The sequence below is a fragment of the Typha angustifolia genome, chromosome 15, assembly GCF_048772165.1.
Source record: "Typha angustifolia cultivar Huaian chromosome 15, ASM4877216v1, whole genome shotgun sequence".
Taxonomy (NCBI): Eukaryota; Viridiplantae; Streptophyta; class Magnoliopsida; order Poales; family Typhaceae; genus Typha; species Typha angustifolia.
In genome coordinates this window covers 14,904,665-14,925,685 of record NC_133253.1, presented here as the reverse complement: position 1 = coordinate 14,925,685, position 21,021 = coordinate 14,904,665, and the positions used below count along the sequence as shown (strand labels likewise).

Sequence of the window (21,021 nt, the reverse complement as noted above, 5' to 3'; positions counted from 1 at the left end):
CAAAGTTCGAATGCTTCATTTCCTAATTGGTTCTCTAGAATTCCTTTTTGGATTTTTCAAGTATCGATTTGCTGGATTCGCTGCAAACTGAATTTATAAATTTAAAATTGGTTCTTAACTTCTTATTTCCTAAACTCTATATTACTGTGAAGACTATCAAACATTTTTAGTTTGTTTGCTTTATTCTTCTTATGGTTTGATTTTGTTAAAGAACAACAAACAAGCTGCTATTCATGACTACTTAAGTTGGCTATGAGAATCATTTTTATCCATTCAAGGTTCTTTGTTTAAATTATGTGTCGTCATGTCCTTCTATATCCCTGCATCAGTTTTGGTCTTTCCCTCTCTCTCAAGACACATTCTTCAGTAAATCACTCATCTTTGTAGTGGTGCATAGGTAATCCCTTTGAACATGTCCAAACCACCTCAATTGATCGTTATGTAAAACAACTGCCCTAGGTTCTACCCCTAATATATTAGATAAACTTATATCTTTCTCTATCTTTTAGTAATCTCACTCATCCATCTCAACTTTACCACATCGGCTACTTTTCCATGTCATTTCCTAATTGATCAACATTTGATCCATAAAGATCACTGGTTTTGTAAAGTCTAACAGAAAATTCTTCTCTAAATGTAAACGGGATATGATGTTCATAGTATTGTACCAAAGGCCATTCTTTTATTTTTACCCACCTTCCTCTAGTTCTATGTGCAATGTCCTCATCGGTCTCTCCTCTTGTCGAACTATGACAAGAACATCTACATAGCCATTTAATAGAGGCTGGATAATATACAAAACTTCTACATAGTCATCTAATAGAGGTTAGATAATAGACAAAGTGTAACACCCCAAATATTATAAAAAAAAGAAATAAATAAAAAAATCCCGTGACGCACGCGCCGAGCGCGTGCGTCACAGGCGCCTGCCACTTTGCCCCCCCTCCTCCTCTTCTTCTTCTTCTTCTTCCCCTTCCTTTGCCGTGCACGCCACCTTTCTCATCTTATCTCCTTCCCATCACCGCAGCCACCTCGATCCTCCCCCCCCCCATTTTTTTTCTCCTCCACCGTATTGCCTCTCTCTCTCTCTCTCGTGGTTGCCGACGCCGGAGCCGTCAGCCTCAGAGCCGCCGAAGCGCCGGACCAAGAGCCTTCGAGCCTGCCGGCCAACCCCCCAGTAAGCCTCCCCCCTGCCGTTAATTTCGATAGTGTAACCCCCTTCCCTCGCCGTCGTCGGAGCCCACGGCGGCCAACGACCTCACGTCTAGCCGCCGATCCGAGAAGCCCCAGTGGAGGGAGAGAAGCTATCTCTGGGCTTCGGGCCCTCGTTGAGGAAAGGAGGCGCCTCCATGGCCATCGGCCTTTCTCCTCCCCTCTTTCCCTTCTTTCCCCTCTTTCCCTTTTCCTTCCCCTTCTTACCCGTCGGTCTTATGGCCGTGCCGCCAGCCTCGCGCTGTGCCGCCGGCCCCGTGCTGTGCCGTCGGCCTCGTGCCGCGCCGCCAGCGTCGCAGCCCTCGGGCTTTCCTTTCGCCCTGTTGTCTCCCTCCCTCTAAAGAGATGGGGGTGGGAGATGGGTGTTGGTGGGCTGCAGGTCGCAGCCCACCTGGACTGGTCTCGGGTGGGCTGCAAGGCGTAGCCCACCTGGCCTTGGACCCGGGTGGGCTGCAGGCTGCAGCCCATTAGCCCAATGTTGGGTGGGCTGCAGTCTGCAGCCCACTATTCCAACCTTTGTGGGCTGTGGCTGGGCCCCCAGCCCACCAAGGCCCTCTTACTTTTTTGGTTGGGTTTGAGCCTACCCATTGCCTCTAGCCTAGCCCATTTGGGGCCATTTGGACCCTATAACCCTGTTTATCTTTTTCACTTAATTTGATTAGCCTGATCCCTCGTAATGATAATCTAGTACCATGTGAATTTTAGCATAACATAAGACTCGCCCTAGGAGACCCTTGACTCATGTATTTTACCAAACATAAATGCATTAATAAGATAATTAATTCTATTAGTTCGCTAATCTTACGTATGGCTTACTTGCGTGAATTAATAGGATTGACACCGCGTGAGAAGGATTTTGGGATTCCGGAGGAGCCGGCTAGCTGACGAGATTTACCATAATGTGGAGACCCCCCAGACGAGTAGAGTTATACAAACCTAGAATAACATAATTACAGTCATTATACCTGTCATGACACTGTAGAAAATGTCGGTATTAATGCATGCAGTTAGTACACCATGTTATATCTTGGCATATGCAGTCATTGATAACTTGCTCATCATAATATTATGAGAATGTTAATGTAGCATAAACATTAGTGTGATAATGCTTTACATGTATCCTGTATGGTATACCATTGCATAGATGTATGATTGCTGTGAATATAGAATATAATGATCATGATGACTATAACATGTTTTATACACTCATAGACACTGCACCACTTCCACCTATCATTAGTAGTCGAATTCTGACTAGGCAGTACCCTTACTCACTCAGCCCAGGGTTAAGGGTAGAGTGTATCTTATATGACTATACTATAGCGGCCTACACCTGAGGTTGAGAAGCCTGTGTGGCATTCAGGTAGTTATACTGCACAATCAGGACTAGATTATGATGATAGAAGAACATGATTGTGAGGCAGGGATATAACTCTAGCGGTACCCGACGACGCAGGGTTAGGGCGTCTGTTGATGAGCCGAGGGCTCCCGATTCTCCCGCCGAGGGCGGTGATGATTTAGAGAGTGAGATATGGGCTTACGACCGGTGTCCTTAGTCTGATGGCCACAGACAAACCGGTCACATGTAGTGTCGCCATACACGTGTAGGTGACATTACCGCTAGATGTGTTTATATCCCCCCTCGATGTATGAGATGATGGATGATTTTATGATAGATGATTTTGTGATGGATGATTGTTTCTTGAGAGTATTTACCCTGTGTGGTGAATAGCTCGGTGAGCGATGATAAGTATGATTAATGCTTTGATAGGCCTGAGATGACTAAACTGCTATTTTATTGCTATGCATAACATGTAAAACCTATGATTGAGATGTGTACGAATAAGAGATTGTGTCAAACTTTATATCTGTGTGAACTTATCATGATACGTTTAGGAACTAGCATGTTCCAGGATAGTGACTGGTAATCTTTATCGATTGCATTGATTTAGTAAATTGTGGTAAGTCTTTTCAATAAGCATATCGCTATCGTTAGCAAAAATAGGCATACATTGGATATACACATGTGATTTCATTATTTTAGATTGTATGGATCCTACTCGCTAGGCTGTAAGCTCACCACCTCATGGTGGTATTATTTTCAGAGCTAGGGGACGCAGGTGCGGGTAGCGAGGACTAGCTGCTTTTTTCCTTTTCAGTATGTTTGTTAGTTATGTTAAGCCCCTGCGAGGGCGTGATGATGGTGTTGTATTTTGGACTTTAGCATTGTATTTTGGATGTATATTTGGAAGGCTTGTTGTGGCTTGTGAACTTGTATCCGGACTCTTATAGTTGAGTTTATTTATGGTGAAATTGGCTATTGTGTGCCTTGTGAAATCTTGTACTGACAGGTCATGTGATGCACCGCGTGGGGGGATTTACCCACACGGTTTACACGTGTATTTGGAGGTTTGGGTGTTTCACAAAGTAACCTACCAATGTAGCATTAACTAAGCTGATTTCATTTCCACGTTTCAAGAAAGAAGAAATCATGCAATCGATTTACCAGGTAAGCAAAAAATGATAAATATGTAAACCTCAACCTCACATCAAAATTATAAATAACAAGAAGATGTGAATCTGTACCTTAACCTTCTGATGACTACCAATGAGAAGTAGCTCATCTTCTAAAATCAAGCTAGTAATTACCACCTGAACAATATTTGAGCAACAAAAGAAGTACAAGTTAGTTAACACATACGACATAAGCACAACTCTAGTAGCTACCTTGCAGGTACAGAGATGCACAAGATTACAGTATTGTACAACCATAGGTAGATCGTAGTGATAATCAATCCATGCAATATATAGTCCAGCTTGATTAGAATATTAAAAGATAATATTTCCAAATGAGTAGTACTACTCTCTATGGTGGGTTCATATTATATGACAACTCAGGTAATAAGAATTGCTTGGTTCACTTCATGGTATGATTATTCTAAAATGACTTGTAGTTCATTTGGAACAAGACAAATTGTCACTGTCCATTGTGAAAAAATGCAATGTGTGATTTTACATAGTGAAAATGTAGGGCTCAAACAATGAAACTACTTAAATGTAGGGCTGACTGGCTGTTATATGAATGTCCCAATTTTGTATGAATACAAGTAACAACGTATACAGATACAAATTTTGACCACAAGACACTATTCCTTGGACTCCTGGTTGCTGGAGATTGATCAGAATGAGGAAGAAAGTGGATACGAAGAGGCTACAACTAGTGTTAAAAGAGACTTCTCTTAGATTTTAGGTTTTGAGAACTTATATCCCAGCCATCAAGATGAATGGATGGCTAATATGACAACAGAAAACTTACATGATAACAGAGCCCAATACATAGAAGCTACAACTAGAGTTAAAGAGACTTCTCTTAGATTTTAGGTTTGAGAACTTATCTCTGCCATCAAGATGGATGGCAAATGATTAAAAAAAGTAACAGACATATAGATACCTAGTACACTCAATAATATATGCAATGTTATTGTGCTCAAAGTTGGGTTACACCAAAAGCATAACCAAGTCAGAACTGAGAGAAATTCTAAGCCCATTTTCCTAAGAACAAGCCAATGTAACCAGCAACCACAATACTAATTGACAAAGCCTGGTTGAACAACTTGCAGGGCCCATACCTGAGCAGACCACTAATTGAACTTTAATTCATATGGAACAAGTTTCCCAAATTCTATGCCTTGCATCAGCCTAAAATATGGGGCCCATTTAGGTTGACTGCCCAGGTGGCATGTAGCTGCTTATGCAATTTACCATGTAAAACTATTAGAATATAAATAATTACTTAATTATTTCATGGCCTATCGAATAGGCGAAGGTAGCCAACTGGCATATAGAGACTTGTTTTATACTTCTAGAAAAGTTCTATCTACATACAACTATACAAGATGGCAATAGCAATTATTTATAGTAAGGATCTAATCTTATATCAGCATGTTTTCTGAAGGTAAAGAGTAGGGGTGTAAACAACCCGAGCATGAGCAAGCCTGATCTAGCTCAGACTTCGCTCGAAATTAATTTCAAGTTTACTTTTTTTTGTTTAGGCTCGGCTCTAGCTCAAATCAAGTCAAGCCTACCCGAGCTCGAGTCCAAGCCTGATTGGAGGAGGTGTCAGCTTGCTAAAGGAGGAAGAGGAAGCCGAATGAGGAGGCTTGATGACAAGAGGAGGAGAAGAAAAGCAATTGCTTTTAATAAATATTTCTTCAGTTGGTGAGGTGTGCAATCGAAGAAGACAACCCGCAGTGATTTAAGCATTAAACATAAATTGTACTTCTACCCTCCAGCAAAAAAACAAACAAAAAATTTTATCATAAACAAAAAACGATTAAGAGGAGTGATGTGATAGAATCTGCCCCTAGTCTACTACTACCACTTTTACCTTACACCTCTTTGATTTGTCCAATCTCAAATTAAACCACGCAGCTACCAATATTAAGCTAAGCGCCTTCCTCCTTGGTCTCATCATCAACTTCCAACTACCGCCAGGAGATGCAGTCTGTGGCCATCAATGACAACAAAGAGAGCTGCAGGCTCTCCTTCGTCAGCGGTCCCAACGAGGAAAGCTGCGGGCTCTCCTTCTCTGGCTCCGCCTCCACCATTGTGGCATCTCCGTCATGGCCTACCTCATCAACGGTCCCACCAACTGGTCCACTGTGTGGCATGCCCTAGATCCTCTGAAATGGCCATGAGTCGACTGTGCCGCGACCAGTGAGGAGGAGGACGAGGACACGTGGTGGCACATGTGCTTTGTGGAGAGGTTGGAAGTGGATGGGATACTGATGTAGAGTCGTAAAGTGGGAGATGTGAGAGAGATTTAGGTCTTTTGTCTTATGTAAATGGGGATAATTTTTGTCTTCAGATGGATGTAAACAAGCCTACCGAGCCAAGCCTAAGCGAACCAGCTTCAGCTCAAGCTCGGCTCGAAATTTAAATTGAACCTCAATTTTGAGCTTAGGCTCGACTCAGCTTGAGTCAAGCTGAGTCGAGTTTGAGCTCCAGTCAAGCCAAGCTCAAGCCGCTTGTTTATTTTGACACCCCTAGTAAAGAGCAGAGAAAGTGTCCAAGTATGCACTTTGTTATGCTAAATGCAGGGGGTGAAGGAGCAATACTATAAAAGCAGCGCATCAAGGTCTAGGAAAGAGGGATAGTGGAGAAAGGTTTGTAAGACAAGAGCGAGAGGTGGGGAGTAAAGAGTGTGCACTTTGTTGCACTAAGCCATTAAGAGTTTATCAATAGTATGGGTCGGGGTTGGGAGGGGTGGGCAGTATGTAGGGGTATAGGACATAGGAGGGAAGAGGGACACGGCAATATAGAGTTTATCAATAGTACAAATAGGGGAATGGGTTGGAATTGCAAAATCTATTCCTCCAAATCTACAGGAAGGGGTGGAAGAAGGGTGGGAGTCTAGAATATCCGAAACCCTCATGGCCTATAGGTGAGGAAAGGGATATGAGTGTAGAGATTACACTCCAAGAACTCTTAGTGGATATGGAGGGGGTGGAATAGGGGGAGGAGATTGTGATTAAGAGAGACAAGAGAGAAGAGAACGGATGCGGATGTCATTATTGCAAGAGAGAGAAAGCAAGAGATATATGATTAGACTAAGGGCAAGAGGGAGAAGATTCCAGCATCAATGTAGAGCTGAAGGAGGGAAGCAAGGGAGAAAAAGTGGCAGGGAGCTTATTGCTGAGGAGAGAGACAGAGAAAGGAGGGATGGAGATAAGGTCATAAGAAGGAAGTGAAGTGGGATGGTAGAATAAAGCAGGGGCAAAGAGAGTGCCAGTGGAACATAAGTGGGACTACCATTCCATTGGAATAGATACGCAGAGCAAGTGAGAGGGAGCTGAATATTAAAGAGACCAATAAAGCAAGAAAGCAGCTACCAGTAGAGGTGAAAATGGGTTGGAAACGAGCTGAATAGTGTTAAGCTATATTATATGTATATCAGTATATCTATTCACCTGATATTGATACAGATATCGATATCAAACAAGTACTAAAATTTAAAACCAGATTTTGCTATAAATTGATGTTAAATATAAATCAAGTATAGATTGCTCATAGGGCATGGCTACCAGGGAAGAGATATTTTCATCATCTGTCTATATCCAGCCTCCTTGGATTCTTGGCATCATCCCACTTGGGACTTAATGTTAAGATCTATTTAGTGATAATAGACTTAAAATATGTATCCAGATAAACATATCCTGATTTCAATCCAAGTAAAATTTTTATGGTTGTGTCTATATATGGAACCAGAAACTTTTCAAAATTCTAATCTGCTTTTGACACTTCAATTAGTAGATTGTCAATCATCGAGGGAGATAGCCCAACCCAACAACAATTTCCATGTATGTCATGCCAAATCCCTCTTAACTGATATTGTTGTGAGAACTGAGAACTCAGATTAAACCATTTTCTGGAGGGTTGATGTCGAGTTGGCTTTGATCTTAAAATATATGAAGTTTTACTTTTTATAGGAAACTTTTGCCTTAACAAATTTGAGTTGAGCTCTAGATAACTTTTTATTGTCTAGAAAAGGCTCTAATGATGATGTTATTCTAAGCTACAAGTCAAGAATACTATATGAAAAAAAAAAGTAAGATGAACTTTTGAAATTTGTTACCAAAATAATCAGTTAAGCTAGTTGAATCAAATGGACTTCATATTTTGAGTGAAAAGCAACAATTCAAAAAGTAGTTTTTACATATTAACAATGCAAACCTTCGTAGTTCCATTGGCATGAAGAATATTGCAAGCTTCCAGTCCATCTTTTTCAGAAGTAACCCTATAATGTCCAACGTGAAAAACGAGTAAAATCAGTAGAAGAAAAAGTGAAAAGAGGGTAAGATCTTTTAGTTATTGTTTCATGTGGAAATTAACTACCCAACTAGATTATGGTGAACAACCATGTTATACTTTTATAAGACCAAATAAAAAAAAATTATTACAAAATGGTTACTTTCTAAATACGGAGTTGGAACTTATGTAACAACTAATATGTTATAAATTAAAATGTAAAACCAGTCCATAATCAGAATGTACATAATCATTAATTGTAAATATTTATCATAAAAGTTTGCATAGTGTACATATAGAGCATTCTTGTGTATATCATTTATCAACATATGACAATGAGGTAGCAGTGTACATCTTCCCTACACATTACCCACGTTGACAGGAGCCTCGTGCAGCAGGGCACCATTTTTATATGCCAATGGGGACAAAGTAAATTTCAGTATAAACTAAAATAGCATAAATGATGGTTTGCCATTCTCCTATAGGGAGCACAAGAGTAATGGATTGTTATACAATTTATGTCAATGGAATAAAATAAAGAAAATTTGTCATCTTAAACTAGATCATTTACATAAAAGTTGAAACAGGTTATGTATGATAATTCATCACAGATATTAATGTTATACTAAGTATTAGCACAAGTACAGGAAGCATTGATATTCTTAACATTAATCACCATAAGAACAACAACAACGACAACAACAAATGGCCGATTTTTCTATCTTAGTGGGCTGTCTATGGGGCAAGTTTTTCTCTTTACTTATTTGGGCCTTGGACCACCCAACAAGTGTCTTTCCTTTGGAGAGACTTCAAAACCTACAAGCAAACAATATGTTAGTTACGAAATAATTATAGGGGTATGTTACCCTTGTTTAGACAAAAAGTAACATAACCATATCGCAAGTAAAGATGGTATGCTCCTCTTGTATGTGTTGCTTATTCAAATAATTGTGCATTGCTATGTTCCAACGGACCTCCATAATTATTCAAAGGAGCAACACATACAAGAGGAGCATGCCAAACATGTGATATGGCCACGTTACTTTTATTTGAACCAAAAGAATATTACCCCATAATTAACAGAAATTTGCTTGTAGTTTTCAGGTCTCTTAAAGTTGCTCCAAAAGAAAGGCACTTACTGGCAATCTAAGGCCCACAAAAGTAGAGAAGAGAGAAAAGGTAGTCCCACAGTTTACAATAGGCCATTCTCCTGACCGAAGAAGTTGTAGAACTTGCATTGCAGACATATCTCAGGCATTGCTTATAAATTCTCATGCATTGCACACTTAAGGACCTGCCGTGCACACATATATATCCGAGCATTGCTCATCTAACTCCATGCATTACACACCTAAGGTCCTTCACTGCACACATATATCTAGGCATTCCTTATATAGCTCCATGCATTGCACACCTAATGACCTGCACTGCACACACATCCAGGTATTGCTTAAATAGTTCCATGCATTTCACAGATAAGAACATGCACTGCACCTAACTCCATATTATTTAACAGGATATTTCCTATTTGGAAGGGGCAGTGCATACACATAGAAAGGAGACCTGAATGAAAAGATGATTGAAGGAAACGTCATTGTTGTCAAGGCAACAGATGTACTAACTCCATGCATTACGCACCTAAGGGCCTTCACTGCACACATATATCTAGGCATTCCTTATATAGTTCCATGCATTGCACACCTAATGACCTCCACTGCACACACATCCAGGTATTGCTTAAATAGTTCCATGCATTTCACACATAAGGACATGCACTGCACCTAACTCCATATTATTTAACAGGATATTCCCTATTTGGAAGGGGCAGTGCATTCACATAGAAAGGAGAGCTGAATGAAAAGATGATTGAAGGAAACGTCATTGTTGTCAAGGCAACAGATGTACCATAATCATGTTGTAAAAGGTGCTGATAGTGTAATATTCTTCTTCCTTTCTTCTCCTTTCCTTTTTCTCTCCCCACGCCACAACCTCTTCCTGTTCCTTCTTCCTTGCCAAAGCCATTGTGGTCAGAGCCAAGCTGTCAGAATACAACCAGAGCCATCGGAACCCACCAGTTGATGGGTTATTGAATTGAGTTTTTCCACATGGACCTCATGTGAGTGGATTCATTCACATTTTTATTTGTCTCGTATTTTGTACAATATTACTCTTCGTGCATTATTATTCTTCATGCCAATTTATACTTTGTGCAATATTATACTTCATCGTGTCATGTAACATATTCCCAATTAAAACTTCTTATCCTAAATATAACAACCAAATTTCTACTTTTTCTTATCCAAACTAATTATTACATTTTGTCCATATTCTTAAAACCTAATAAGCAAACTTGAATATTATTCCACCATAGAACACCCAATGAACTTATGCTAGAACAGATTTAGATTGGAATCAAACAACAAAATGTAAACTTAGCAAATGGAACACTAAGAACCTATAGATTGCTAAATCGTAGCGATAAGCAACCTTGTATCCAAAAGCATTTACATCTTTTAGCGTGCTTGCAGCGTAGAGGCCACATGCGAAGGATTCTTAATTGAAACCAATCTAGACCTATAAATTGCTCGCGGAAGAACCATGAAAAGAAAAAGGAAACAGATCTTTTAGGTAGCTTTGTGTCATTGTCCCATCTAATCCTTCTCTATTCCTCTCTTTTCTCTTATTCTCTCGCTTCACGGTCATGGCCTATTATTCTTCTCCCCCTATTCTTCTCTTCTATGCTCTCACTTTCTAATATTTCTGGTCTCCTATTTCCCTCTCTAGTTCTTCCAATTCTCTTTTATTCTACTTGCCTCTTACTAAGCCCACACAACCCCTATTTCCCTACTGAAAACATGGAAGACTCTTAAGAAAAAAAACAAAAACAACTGAGGTTTACAAGCGATTGGAGTAGCTTGCAGTTCTGTGCTCCATACAACCTCACCAGTTAGATCTAAACCTGAAAAGAGCAAGTTTGAAGCATCTTCAATACTGATCTTCCTTGTCCTATTCTTTAGTGCACTATATATCATTATCACCCCATAGACTATTCCTTTCAATCAAACCTCAATAATTTTCTTAGTTTAATAGTTGATTTCAGTTACAATGATTGTTGTGTCAGTGGCACGAGGCATGCTGACCTTAGTTCAGCATGGTATGTACCGTTGGCATGTGCCACGCCGAGTTGATGTATCATTGGCAAACCAAATAGTGTTGACATGCCGAAAAGCTGGGAAGCACAGATACTCTAATTAGGGTGGAGTATCCGTATCCGATACGTTTTCGGAGTATCCTAAATATAAATAATGAATTTTATTTTTGGATACGGGGTGGATACGGCCGGATACGTTGGGGATACGTTTCAGATACGTTTTGGATTTAATTCGGTAATCGGGTGAGTTTAAACCCGTTAAGAAATTTAACTTACCCCCCCCCCTATTCCACCCCCAATTCGATATCAATCAAACCGTGCCCTAGCTCTCCCTCTCTCTCTCTCGACGACGCTTTTCCCTCTCTCTCTCAACCACGACGACGCCACCGCTCCCTGTTCTCCCCTTCTCTCTCGACGAACCAGCTGACAACGCTGCCACTTTTTGTTCTCCCTCTCTCTCTCAACAAGCCAACCGACGCCGCCACCGCTCTCCCTTCTCCCCCCTCTCTCTCGATGAAGGTCTGTTCTATTCTGTTTATTTCTTCTCTCGATGAACTAGCTTTTTTTTTTTCTTCAATTTCTTTTCAGTTTTTCCTTGATTTCTTCTCTGAATTTTTCATTTGATTTCTTCCCCTTCCCCTTCTTAAATTCTGTTTTAAGTTACTTTTCTCAGTTTTTTTTCTTTTTTTTCCTTTTCTTTTCTCAGTTTTTTCTCCCTTCTCTGAATTTTTTTCTTCTTCGATTGTGCAGATTTCTTCTCTGATTTTTTTTTTCCTTTTCTACTTTGCCTTATTTACAGTTTAATTAATTCTGTATGATCACTTAAGTATTGCATGTCTGAATTTTTTTTCTTCTTTGATTGTGCAGATTTCTTCTCATATGGAATGCAATGATACTACTATTCTCATTTTGGTGCATTATTTGTTGAATGTTGATGTATTCTTTGTCTAATTGTCTTTGATATCTATTACTCTCATTTTTGCTATTAAATGCTTATGTAGATAATAGATGTATTAAAATATTGAATGCAATATTATGTATATGTTGTCATTAGAATATAATATTTTTATATAATTTTTTAATTGCCGTATCCTAGACGTATCGTATCTTGTATTTTGAGAATTTGCCGTATCCCCGTATCCGTATCGTATCCGTATCCCGTATCCATATCCGTGCTTCATAGCCGAAAAGTAATCTCTATACCTTTCTAAGACTTTAAAGTAGGTTTTAGGGGCTAAATTAAAGTCCAACACTATATATTAGTATAAATATCCAATTAGATTCTAATCTCATGGATTTCCCCAATTTTTTCGGATCCTCTTTGTTGGGACAAATAACATGGGGGAAAACAAAATATTCCTTTGATTTCTAAAATTTAAAACATAACCCTTCAGCCCTATAGGTTAGGGGGCTGGGTGAGTGCGGATTGCATTGTAGCACCGAAACATAAGACCTTTTATTTAGAACTTAGCTAATTTGTCCTTACAATCCGGGCAAAAGCAAACCGTCAAGGAAGGTAAAGAGTGGGGAGTGAAAACACCAATGCAGCAGAGAACGAATAGATAAAGCATCAAAATGCAAAGTGTTATCAAAAGAGATAAAGAGACCCCAAACTAGGCTTCTTTAAAATAAAATATGCTTAGTTCTAATGATACACATCAATGAGTGGCCATGAAAGAATATAAAGATATTCTCTGTATCAGTGTTGATAATTTACTAGCACAATACGTATCAAAGTGTACCAACATACAAGACAATCTATGAGCTAAACATCTAAACAAACATAATTACACTCTCAGTATGAAGAATTTAGTATCTAAATATTTCAACTAGTTCTGATTTCATAATTATAAAATATTGAAACGTCCCCTAATTCTTGCATATTTGACCTACTACAAGCATTGGTGCTATTCGTGGTATGACAACTACAGAAACCTACCAATTGTGTTTTGGGCCTTTGGCCCACAAGCATTTTGGCTTTTTTGGCTTTTGTTGAAATGCAATACTAGAGCCAAGCCTGTAGTTGTATAGATATGATTGTTATTGTACTACAAAAAATAGACTAGTAAAATGGCTGTACAAAATGACTGAAAGAGACATGCTCCAATCAGCAGTGCATACATGATGATCTGATACTGGCAAGTCCCCTGATATACATCATCCAATTATAGTACAGATACAAGCAGGAAAAAAATATCAAATGAAATACATGCCTACCTCAATCCGGTTAGTACTTCAACTTCAAAGTGATTAGGGGTAAGCATAGAAGCAACAGGAACAACCTAGCCAGAAAAGGAATGTAATTATTAAACTCGTATATCAGACAAACTTAATTTGAAAATCTAACTACCAAAATGCACTCTCAAATAAAGAAGTGAAATATGAAAATAATGAAATGTGTCTAAAGCAACGAAGAATGAACTCCTCACCACCTAGTTTGGGGGCATTACATTAATTAATTATGCTCATAGATGACATTCATCGGATCATTTTGCAGCTTAAGTACTAGATCTAGATAGATGGGAAATTTAGTCAGTTAATTGTAGAATGCAGTTTGTAGAGAGAAACTTCTTATGTGCATATGAAACACAATTCTGGAGATTGTTCTCATTGACTATAAAAGTATATTTCACTACTAAGAGCAAAGCTATGGCTCTACTGGGGAAGCAAGACTTAGGTTTCTGACCATTCTGACTGATGAATACAGAGGTCAATGATTAAATTTACTAGAACGAGTGCCGTGGAAAGACGTAAATTTTTTGTTTCAAGATTAATACAATAAGGTAAACTACAAGTACAAATTAAATGTCCGAATATTACACCCAGGAGGCTAGGAGAGTGCAAATAACATTCTAACAGGAATGATGTGAGAGGGAATGAAACATGATAGATGGTACAGGATACAGGAATGATATGTGAGGGATAAATTTTAGTTTAATCCTTTAATGGGCCAACTTTCAAGTGGAATATATCTACCATATAAACCCACCCATATTCAACTCTCCCATATTCATTCATGCCCTAGCATACTGAGGAGGGTTTGCTCTAGCAGGAGGGCACGCCTAGGGATAAATACTAGTTTCTTTGATTTTTATGATGGCTTTTGTGCCAGTAGCTATGGTAAGTTGGTAACCAACAGGGCTCTCTCTCTCCCTCCCTCCCTCCTTCTCTCTCTCTCTTGCTCATCATACTGAAATTCTTTGATTATATACAGTCAAATGGAGTATTTAATCAGAGTATAAAACCTCCCATGAGATTCTAATTATATTTCTACTTTTGTAGTTTTGTTGTTTCTGTCTTTTTTTTATTTTTTTCTTTCTTTTTCTTTATTTTCTCTTTCTTCCACTGCAGATTAGTTCAGATGTGTGCTGTTTTAACTCTTAAACTTTTAAAGGTTAATTATTTTTAATCGCATATATTTGGTGGTTGGTACTGTCGAAATATATACAGCCCTGACTTTGATCATATTTTAAATCCAAAATTCACTGTTGTCCTTAGTCTCTATTTCTTTTTCCTTCTTTTCTTTCTTGTTTACCGCACTCAACCCAAAAAAACTTCCTGCTAAATCGCCATCCACACTTGCATTTTAGTCTTGTAGCATGAAACTTTCAATAATAAATCTCATAAACTTAAAACTTAAATCCCCTCAGCCTGAAGGCCCTAAACTGTTTTCCCTTTCTAACCACTGTAAGCCTTTCATCCTTAACCTTACAAAAGGACAGCCACATATATCACAGTACTAACCTATAAGCCTTAACCGTTGTACCCAAGCCAAATTCCCTAGATCCTCTAGTGCAAACTCATTTTATCCCTAAACCCCAATATAAATACCATTATATATCCATCCAGAACCTCCAAAAAATTCCTAGGTTCTCTGTCTGACATTCCAATCAGCTAAAAGACTTTTAGTACTCCTTGTCTCCTTGTTGAATTGATCCTTGATGGAAAGCCAAGCACCAAGGATGGAGTTTTGCTAGTTCACCCACATCAGCTTGCCCAAAGTATGCTCATTTAAATGTATACTATTTGGTTTGACCTGATCCAATTAGTCTGCAATTCAAGAAAGAGCAGGACAATAGGACAAGCAAGATGGATTTACTTGTCTGATAAAATTGCATTCCGTTATGCTAGCTATGTACTTTTGCCACATTGGGATCATGAGAAGCTTAACTAGATGTAAGTGGAATAACAGGCAGGACCAAAATAAAAGATTAGATTTAAGCTACAAAGAATGGGATGGCCAGGTCTGTCAGGCTGTTTTATGCTGCCCTAATGAGAAAGATATTCCAAGTTTAACTCAATAAAGAAGAATCTAAAATAAAAGCAAGAAAAAAAATACAAAAAACAGCAAAAGATATGATAAATGAAATATTAGATCATTACAAACTATAATAAACACAAGCTTGCAAATTATATGGCAATGAAACATAAGAATGGAACGAGTGAACTAGAAGACATCGACAAGGAAATAAAATAAAATGGTCAATAGGATGAACATGTGCCAGATCATGTAGTTTAAATGGTACCAAACTAACCTTTTCTCTATACACCGATACCAATTCTGGTGGAACATAAAGCTTTCCTTCGTCTCCCATGACTGGATCACAAACTATAGCAGCAGATGCAGTAAAAACCAGATAATCAGCTTCTCTAAACAAGTGTGCAGAAAATAAATGAGCAGTGCATTAAAAAAGGGCTAAGGGAGGGGGTTCACTCCACTGCCTTACAGACCAAGACGGTCTAGCATTTTTAAAAACTAAAAAATAATTATAAATAGTATATAATAGATATTAATATAGCATATATATAAAATTTAATAGTAATTTACAACCATAACAACAAAAATCACAGATTAAATATATATATATATATATATATATATATATATAGGGTGCATGATAGCTAGTGAGAGACATGCACCCACTCTACATGTCAAACCACAATGTTTGAAAAAAAAGGTGGTGGGTTCCTAATGTAAAGTGAGAGAAAAAAAGGAGAAAAAGAAGTAGAAGTAGAAGAAGAAAAGAAAAAGGAGGAGCACATGGCCTCGCCACTCTCCACACTTCTCTCTCTCTCTCTCTCTCTCTCTCTCTCTCTCTCTCTCTCTCTCTCTCTCTCTCTCTCTCTCTCTCTCTCTCTCTCTCTCTCTCTCTCTCTCTCTCTCTCTCTCGCGTGCGCGCGCACACAAACATTAGCTTAGGACCCGCTCCAACGTCGTCCTCCCATCTTGTGCAGTCCGCATTGTCAGTTTGCGGGGTGGCTAGTGTGCCACCCTGCCAACCACCTTGGTAGCCACCAAAACATTTTTCAAAACCATGTAAATAAGTACAGTGATATTTGGATCTGCTTACACTTGGATCACCTTTAAGCATATATCCAAAATATCATTTTGAAACAAAACTGAAGTCAACAAAGAAGTTATCTTGAAAAGTAAAGGTTAACTGCATTTTATCCCCTTATGTTTTGGACAAAAATTATTTTCCCCTCATGAATTTTGTTTTGTATTCCTATGCTTCCCTACATTTTTAACTATATTGCAACTGTTAAGTTTTCCATCGAAAGTTTCACATGCAATTATTAAGTTTTCATCCAAAATAGTTCACTTAGTTTCCATGGGAACATACTTATACGGTGGTATCCAATGAATATCTAATATGGAACTAAAAAATCATAGGAATAGGCGAGCATAATGGGATCGGGCCGCGAGCGGGCATAGTGGGTTGAGCTTTCAAACTAAGCAGGGGGGGCAAAGGCCTAGCCCACGTTACCTATTACCATCTCGGACTCGGATCAAATCGGGCCCAAATCAGGCTCGAGCCAAGCTTAGCCAAGTTAAAACTGGGCTGGTTCGGGCCGAGCCTGAATGGGTTGGTTCCAATGATTAGTTTTAGGAAAGGATAAGAGAAGGGAAAGAGAGTTGGATGAGATTGAGAGAAATGGTCATTTTTTTTGTTAGGTGGAATTGAGAGAAGGGATTATTTTGATTAGGAACAAGAGAAAGCAAAAGGGAAAGAGGAGAAATGAGGAGGGTGAGGGAGATAATTATATGGTGGAGATGAATAAGATAGCAAATGACAAGGAAAGAGAAATTGTATCTGTTAATAATTTGAAGGCGTCATTACATTATAAAAATTATATTAAAATAATATTAAAGCAAAAAATTAGTCCCTTCCTAGTCAAACTACTCATTCATCTCACTCCTCTCATGTCAACTCCAGCTACTCCCCTCATTCACCAAAATATGTGGTTTCTCAGCATCATTTCTATAATATAGTCAAGGTCTTACAATTATATAACATTTGTTTCATCTAAAGAGTGAAAAATTCATCTGAAGTACTAGAAGTACTAGAATCACTTCTCATTGTTCTCAACTTTGAGCATTTTTCTTTGGTTCCATCTACTATTTGCTCCTCAACTTCCCTCCTAAGCAAGGATCCAAAAATTGATCGATCTCGAGTCAGATTGGCCAATCCGAACCGGGATCAACCATACTCGATTCCAGTCCAAGCCCAACACCAGTCAGTTGATTGGTAGCGGGTGGTTGCCGAGCATATCGACTAGTATAGGAGGCCGATCCAAGTCAGGATCGACCGATTTAGGTTGAAAGGGTCAAATCCATAACGAATCTGACCTAAATCCAACCTAGTGAAATCAATTATAACGTCCCCATCATCTTCTCTCTCTCCCAACAGAAGATAGTGCTTCTCCCATGAGTATTTCAAACTCCGGTGATGCAGATCCAACTTTGACGAATTTGACGACCTCGAATATGTGATTTTTTTTATATTTTTTTCTTTCTCTCTCTCTCCTTCACTACATAAGTAGCAGAATTTTTTTTCTTTTTTTTTCTTTCTGATTCTTCCATAGTTCCACTCTCTCTCTCTATTCTTCTTCTTCACTGCAGAAGCAGAATTTTTTTTCTTTTCGGTTCTTCTATTCTCTCTCTCCTCTTCTTCTTCACTATAGAAGAAGTAATATTTTTTATTTTACTATCATTTTTTTCAAATTTTAAAATTTTTTTGCATTTTTATATAATATTTAAATTTTCATATGATTAAAAAATAGTCTGGTCCAATATGGATGATTGATGTGGCCTAATGTATTATTTTTCCGAGCGTTCAATCCTGAGTTTCGAAACCTTACTTTCAAGTCAATTGATTGAACGCAACCTACATGACTACCTTTGATACTATTATTGCTTTATGTATCACCAAGTCAATTGATTGAACGCAACCTACATGACTACCTTTGATACTATTATTGCTTTATGTATCACGGGAACAATAGGAAAAAGTAGTAATAGGAAGCATAACAAGTCTAAAAGGATAAATAGTTTGTATCACAATTATCACTCAGCTCTTGTTTGATTAGACAAATATTATAGCTACAATCTGAGTATGTCTAGCATTAGAACTTATCTTAATCAACTTCTAGTGTTACAGACTCTTCAAATAGCAGATAACTAGCCAGACAAAAAGGAGATGAAATGGAAAGGCTAAAATAAGATAATGCTGTTTAGTCTTGAATTGAATATCTGCAGTATCAACCGAAGTCCTTCATCTTATCATTTTCTATATAACAAAGGACCAGATTTTTTAACTTCAGAGTTCGCATAAGTACCTTGTCAGCTATAATTTAACTCTAGACATGACCATCTAATATGACTAATCTGCAATAGAGTGCTGAAGTTTTCTCCTATAGATGTCTTAAACAATATGCTATACAACTGTGCAATATTAGATCCTTTCATGCTTAACTATCCTATGTATCATTTGAAGTGAATGAATCAGTTGTTGTAAGTTAATAATCTGAAAAGGAAATGCTATTTGCTTAGAACCAGAAACATTGATAACAAAAGTAAAAGGTCCCTTAAGAATTAAAATACAGCATAATAACGATTGCAAACACTTCAAAAGACAAGCAAATGAGAAAAACTACTAAAAGGGGAAAAGAATAAGAATCTATGTTTCGCATCAAGAGATATCAAGAAAAGAACAGATAGAACTGGATGGAAGAACAATAGGACATAAGATAGCAGTTATGCCAGAAATTAAGAAGAAAAGGTGAGAAATATCTACCATAAATGAGGCCAGGATTGATTGAGCGTAATCTGTCAACGACTTGTAAAATAGTAGTCAAAAATGAAACTGAACCAATATAACCTGTAAAATGCAACATTGAACAGCCAAATAGTATCTAGAAAGAAAACTCAGCATAATTATCACTTGTAGAAAGGCGTGATATCTAACAAATTTCAAGGTGGATAAATTTATGTTATTTTATTGTGTATGGAAACAAGAATAGCCCATTGAAAAAGGCAAACCTGTTAATAAATGAGTATAGTATAATAAGTCGTTTGCTGCAAGGCCTTCAATGAGATCCCACAGCTGTTCGCCATTAAGAACTTGCCCTCTAAAAGTTGGATATCCTGTAGAATCCTCTTAATAGTAAGGCCATAATTTCCCTTGCAACAAGTGTAATTATTATTCGGTTATCCACGCATACAGCAGCAGCAGATAAATCCGCACCATATATCAGGCCTCTGATTTCTGAGACTGTTGGAAGGAAGTTATGTAAAGCAGCTTGCCTGTATGATTGGAGAACTGCACGGAGTTAATAGGATCCACATCATAGCCGAGAAGCTGAAGAGGAAAGACAGCTGACTTGTTGCCAACATATCCCTATGAATTAATTGACAAAGTATAAAATATTATTTTAATCAGAAAATTACCTGTATCATTCCAGAATGAAATGTTAGCACGTGCAATGTGTCTGAAATAAAACTTGACAAGGAAATTCCAAATCCCAAAAGTTAAAACTGGTTGTGTATGATTTTTTATGTTTTTTTCTTTATTTTAAATGTTTCAAGCTCTTATATTCATAAGCCCGCCCACCAATTCCTTCAGTTTATAGAAGCATGACAGAGAGCCTTGAAATTAGATGGACATTGCATCTTAAGAAAATAAGAGGTCAACAAATGATAAAAGAGTAGTATTCCTAATCCATATTTGGTTCAAATTTGGCCCTATCATATAATTCGAGCAAACTTCAGATGAATCTCGAAAGGAACCTTTCTTTTGACCATCCTAGAATGAAAGTGAAAAGTTTCTGCTTAAGATTGGATCCTAGTTTCATATTATCACTGATGAGCACAAATCTTATTTGCTTTCAATGTTCAAGCAAAATTTAAAGTTCAAACCATGATGGCAATATGCTGATAGTCCAACTACCCTATATTAGACAAACTAACTACTATTATTGACACAGCTCGTGATCTAAGTCCTTTGCACATGGAAAAAATAAAACAAAACAAAACTTCAGATGAATCTCTAAAGAAACTTTCCTTAGACCATCCTAGAATGACCATGAAATGTGTATATTCATAAGATCAGATTCTAATTTCATATTGTCATTGACGAACAAAAATCTTGTTTGTTTTCACTTTTCAATGTTTAAGCAAAATTCAAAGTTCAAACCATGATGGCTATATGTTGATAGTCCAACAACCCTATATTAGACATATAGCTATTATTGGCACAGCGTGTGATCTAGGCCCTTCGGGTCTGAAAAATAAAAATCTTTTCTTTGTGCGCGAACCATATTAAACTTAATGACTAACATTCAGTTAGGAATAGCATGGTTAGAAAAGCAGACATGGGCTTATTGTGGTCAGGAAATTCCAAGTTTGAAATGTTTGTTCAAAGCAATGATTTGGGTGGATCACATAATTTTAGTAAGGCTGAATATGTTCCCATATAGAATAAAAGAGAAATCTTTTCTTGGAAAGACTGAAGAAAGTCCATTTATTTGTTCAATGAAGATGGAAAAACTTAATTTACTTTTGTAGCTTA

General features: G+C 37.9%; 1 protein-coding gene across 1 annotated transcript in view; it reads right to left on the bottom strand.

The window, feature by feature from the left end:
- The window catches only part of LOC140778888 (pyridoxal kinase), a 30,748-nt gene that overhangs the window by 8,771 nt on the left and 956 nt on the right, over positions 1–21,021 (bottom strand). The window contains exons 3-9 of the mRNA XM_073123784.1: positions 19,758–19,851; positions 19,494–19,598; positions 19,249–19,332; positions 15,706–15,779; positions 13,388–13,452; positions 7,945–8,008; positions 3,799–3,864 (exon numbers count right to left, since the gene is read on the bottom strand). Coding sequence (XP_072979885.1) covers positions 3,799–3,864; positions 7,945–8,008; positions 13,388–13,452; positions 15,706–15,779; positions 19,249–19,332; positions 19,494–19,598; positions 19,758–19,851 — 552 coding nt within the window. The remainder of the gene's footprint in view (positions 1–3,798; positions 3,865–7,944; positions 8,009–13,387; positions 13,453–15,705; positions 15,780–19,248; positions 19,333–19,493; positions 19,599–19,757; positions 19,852–21,021) is intronic.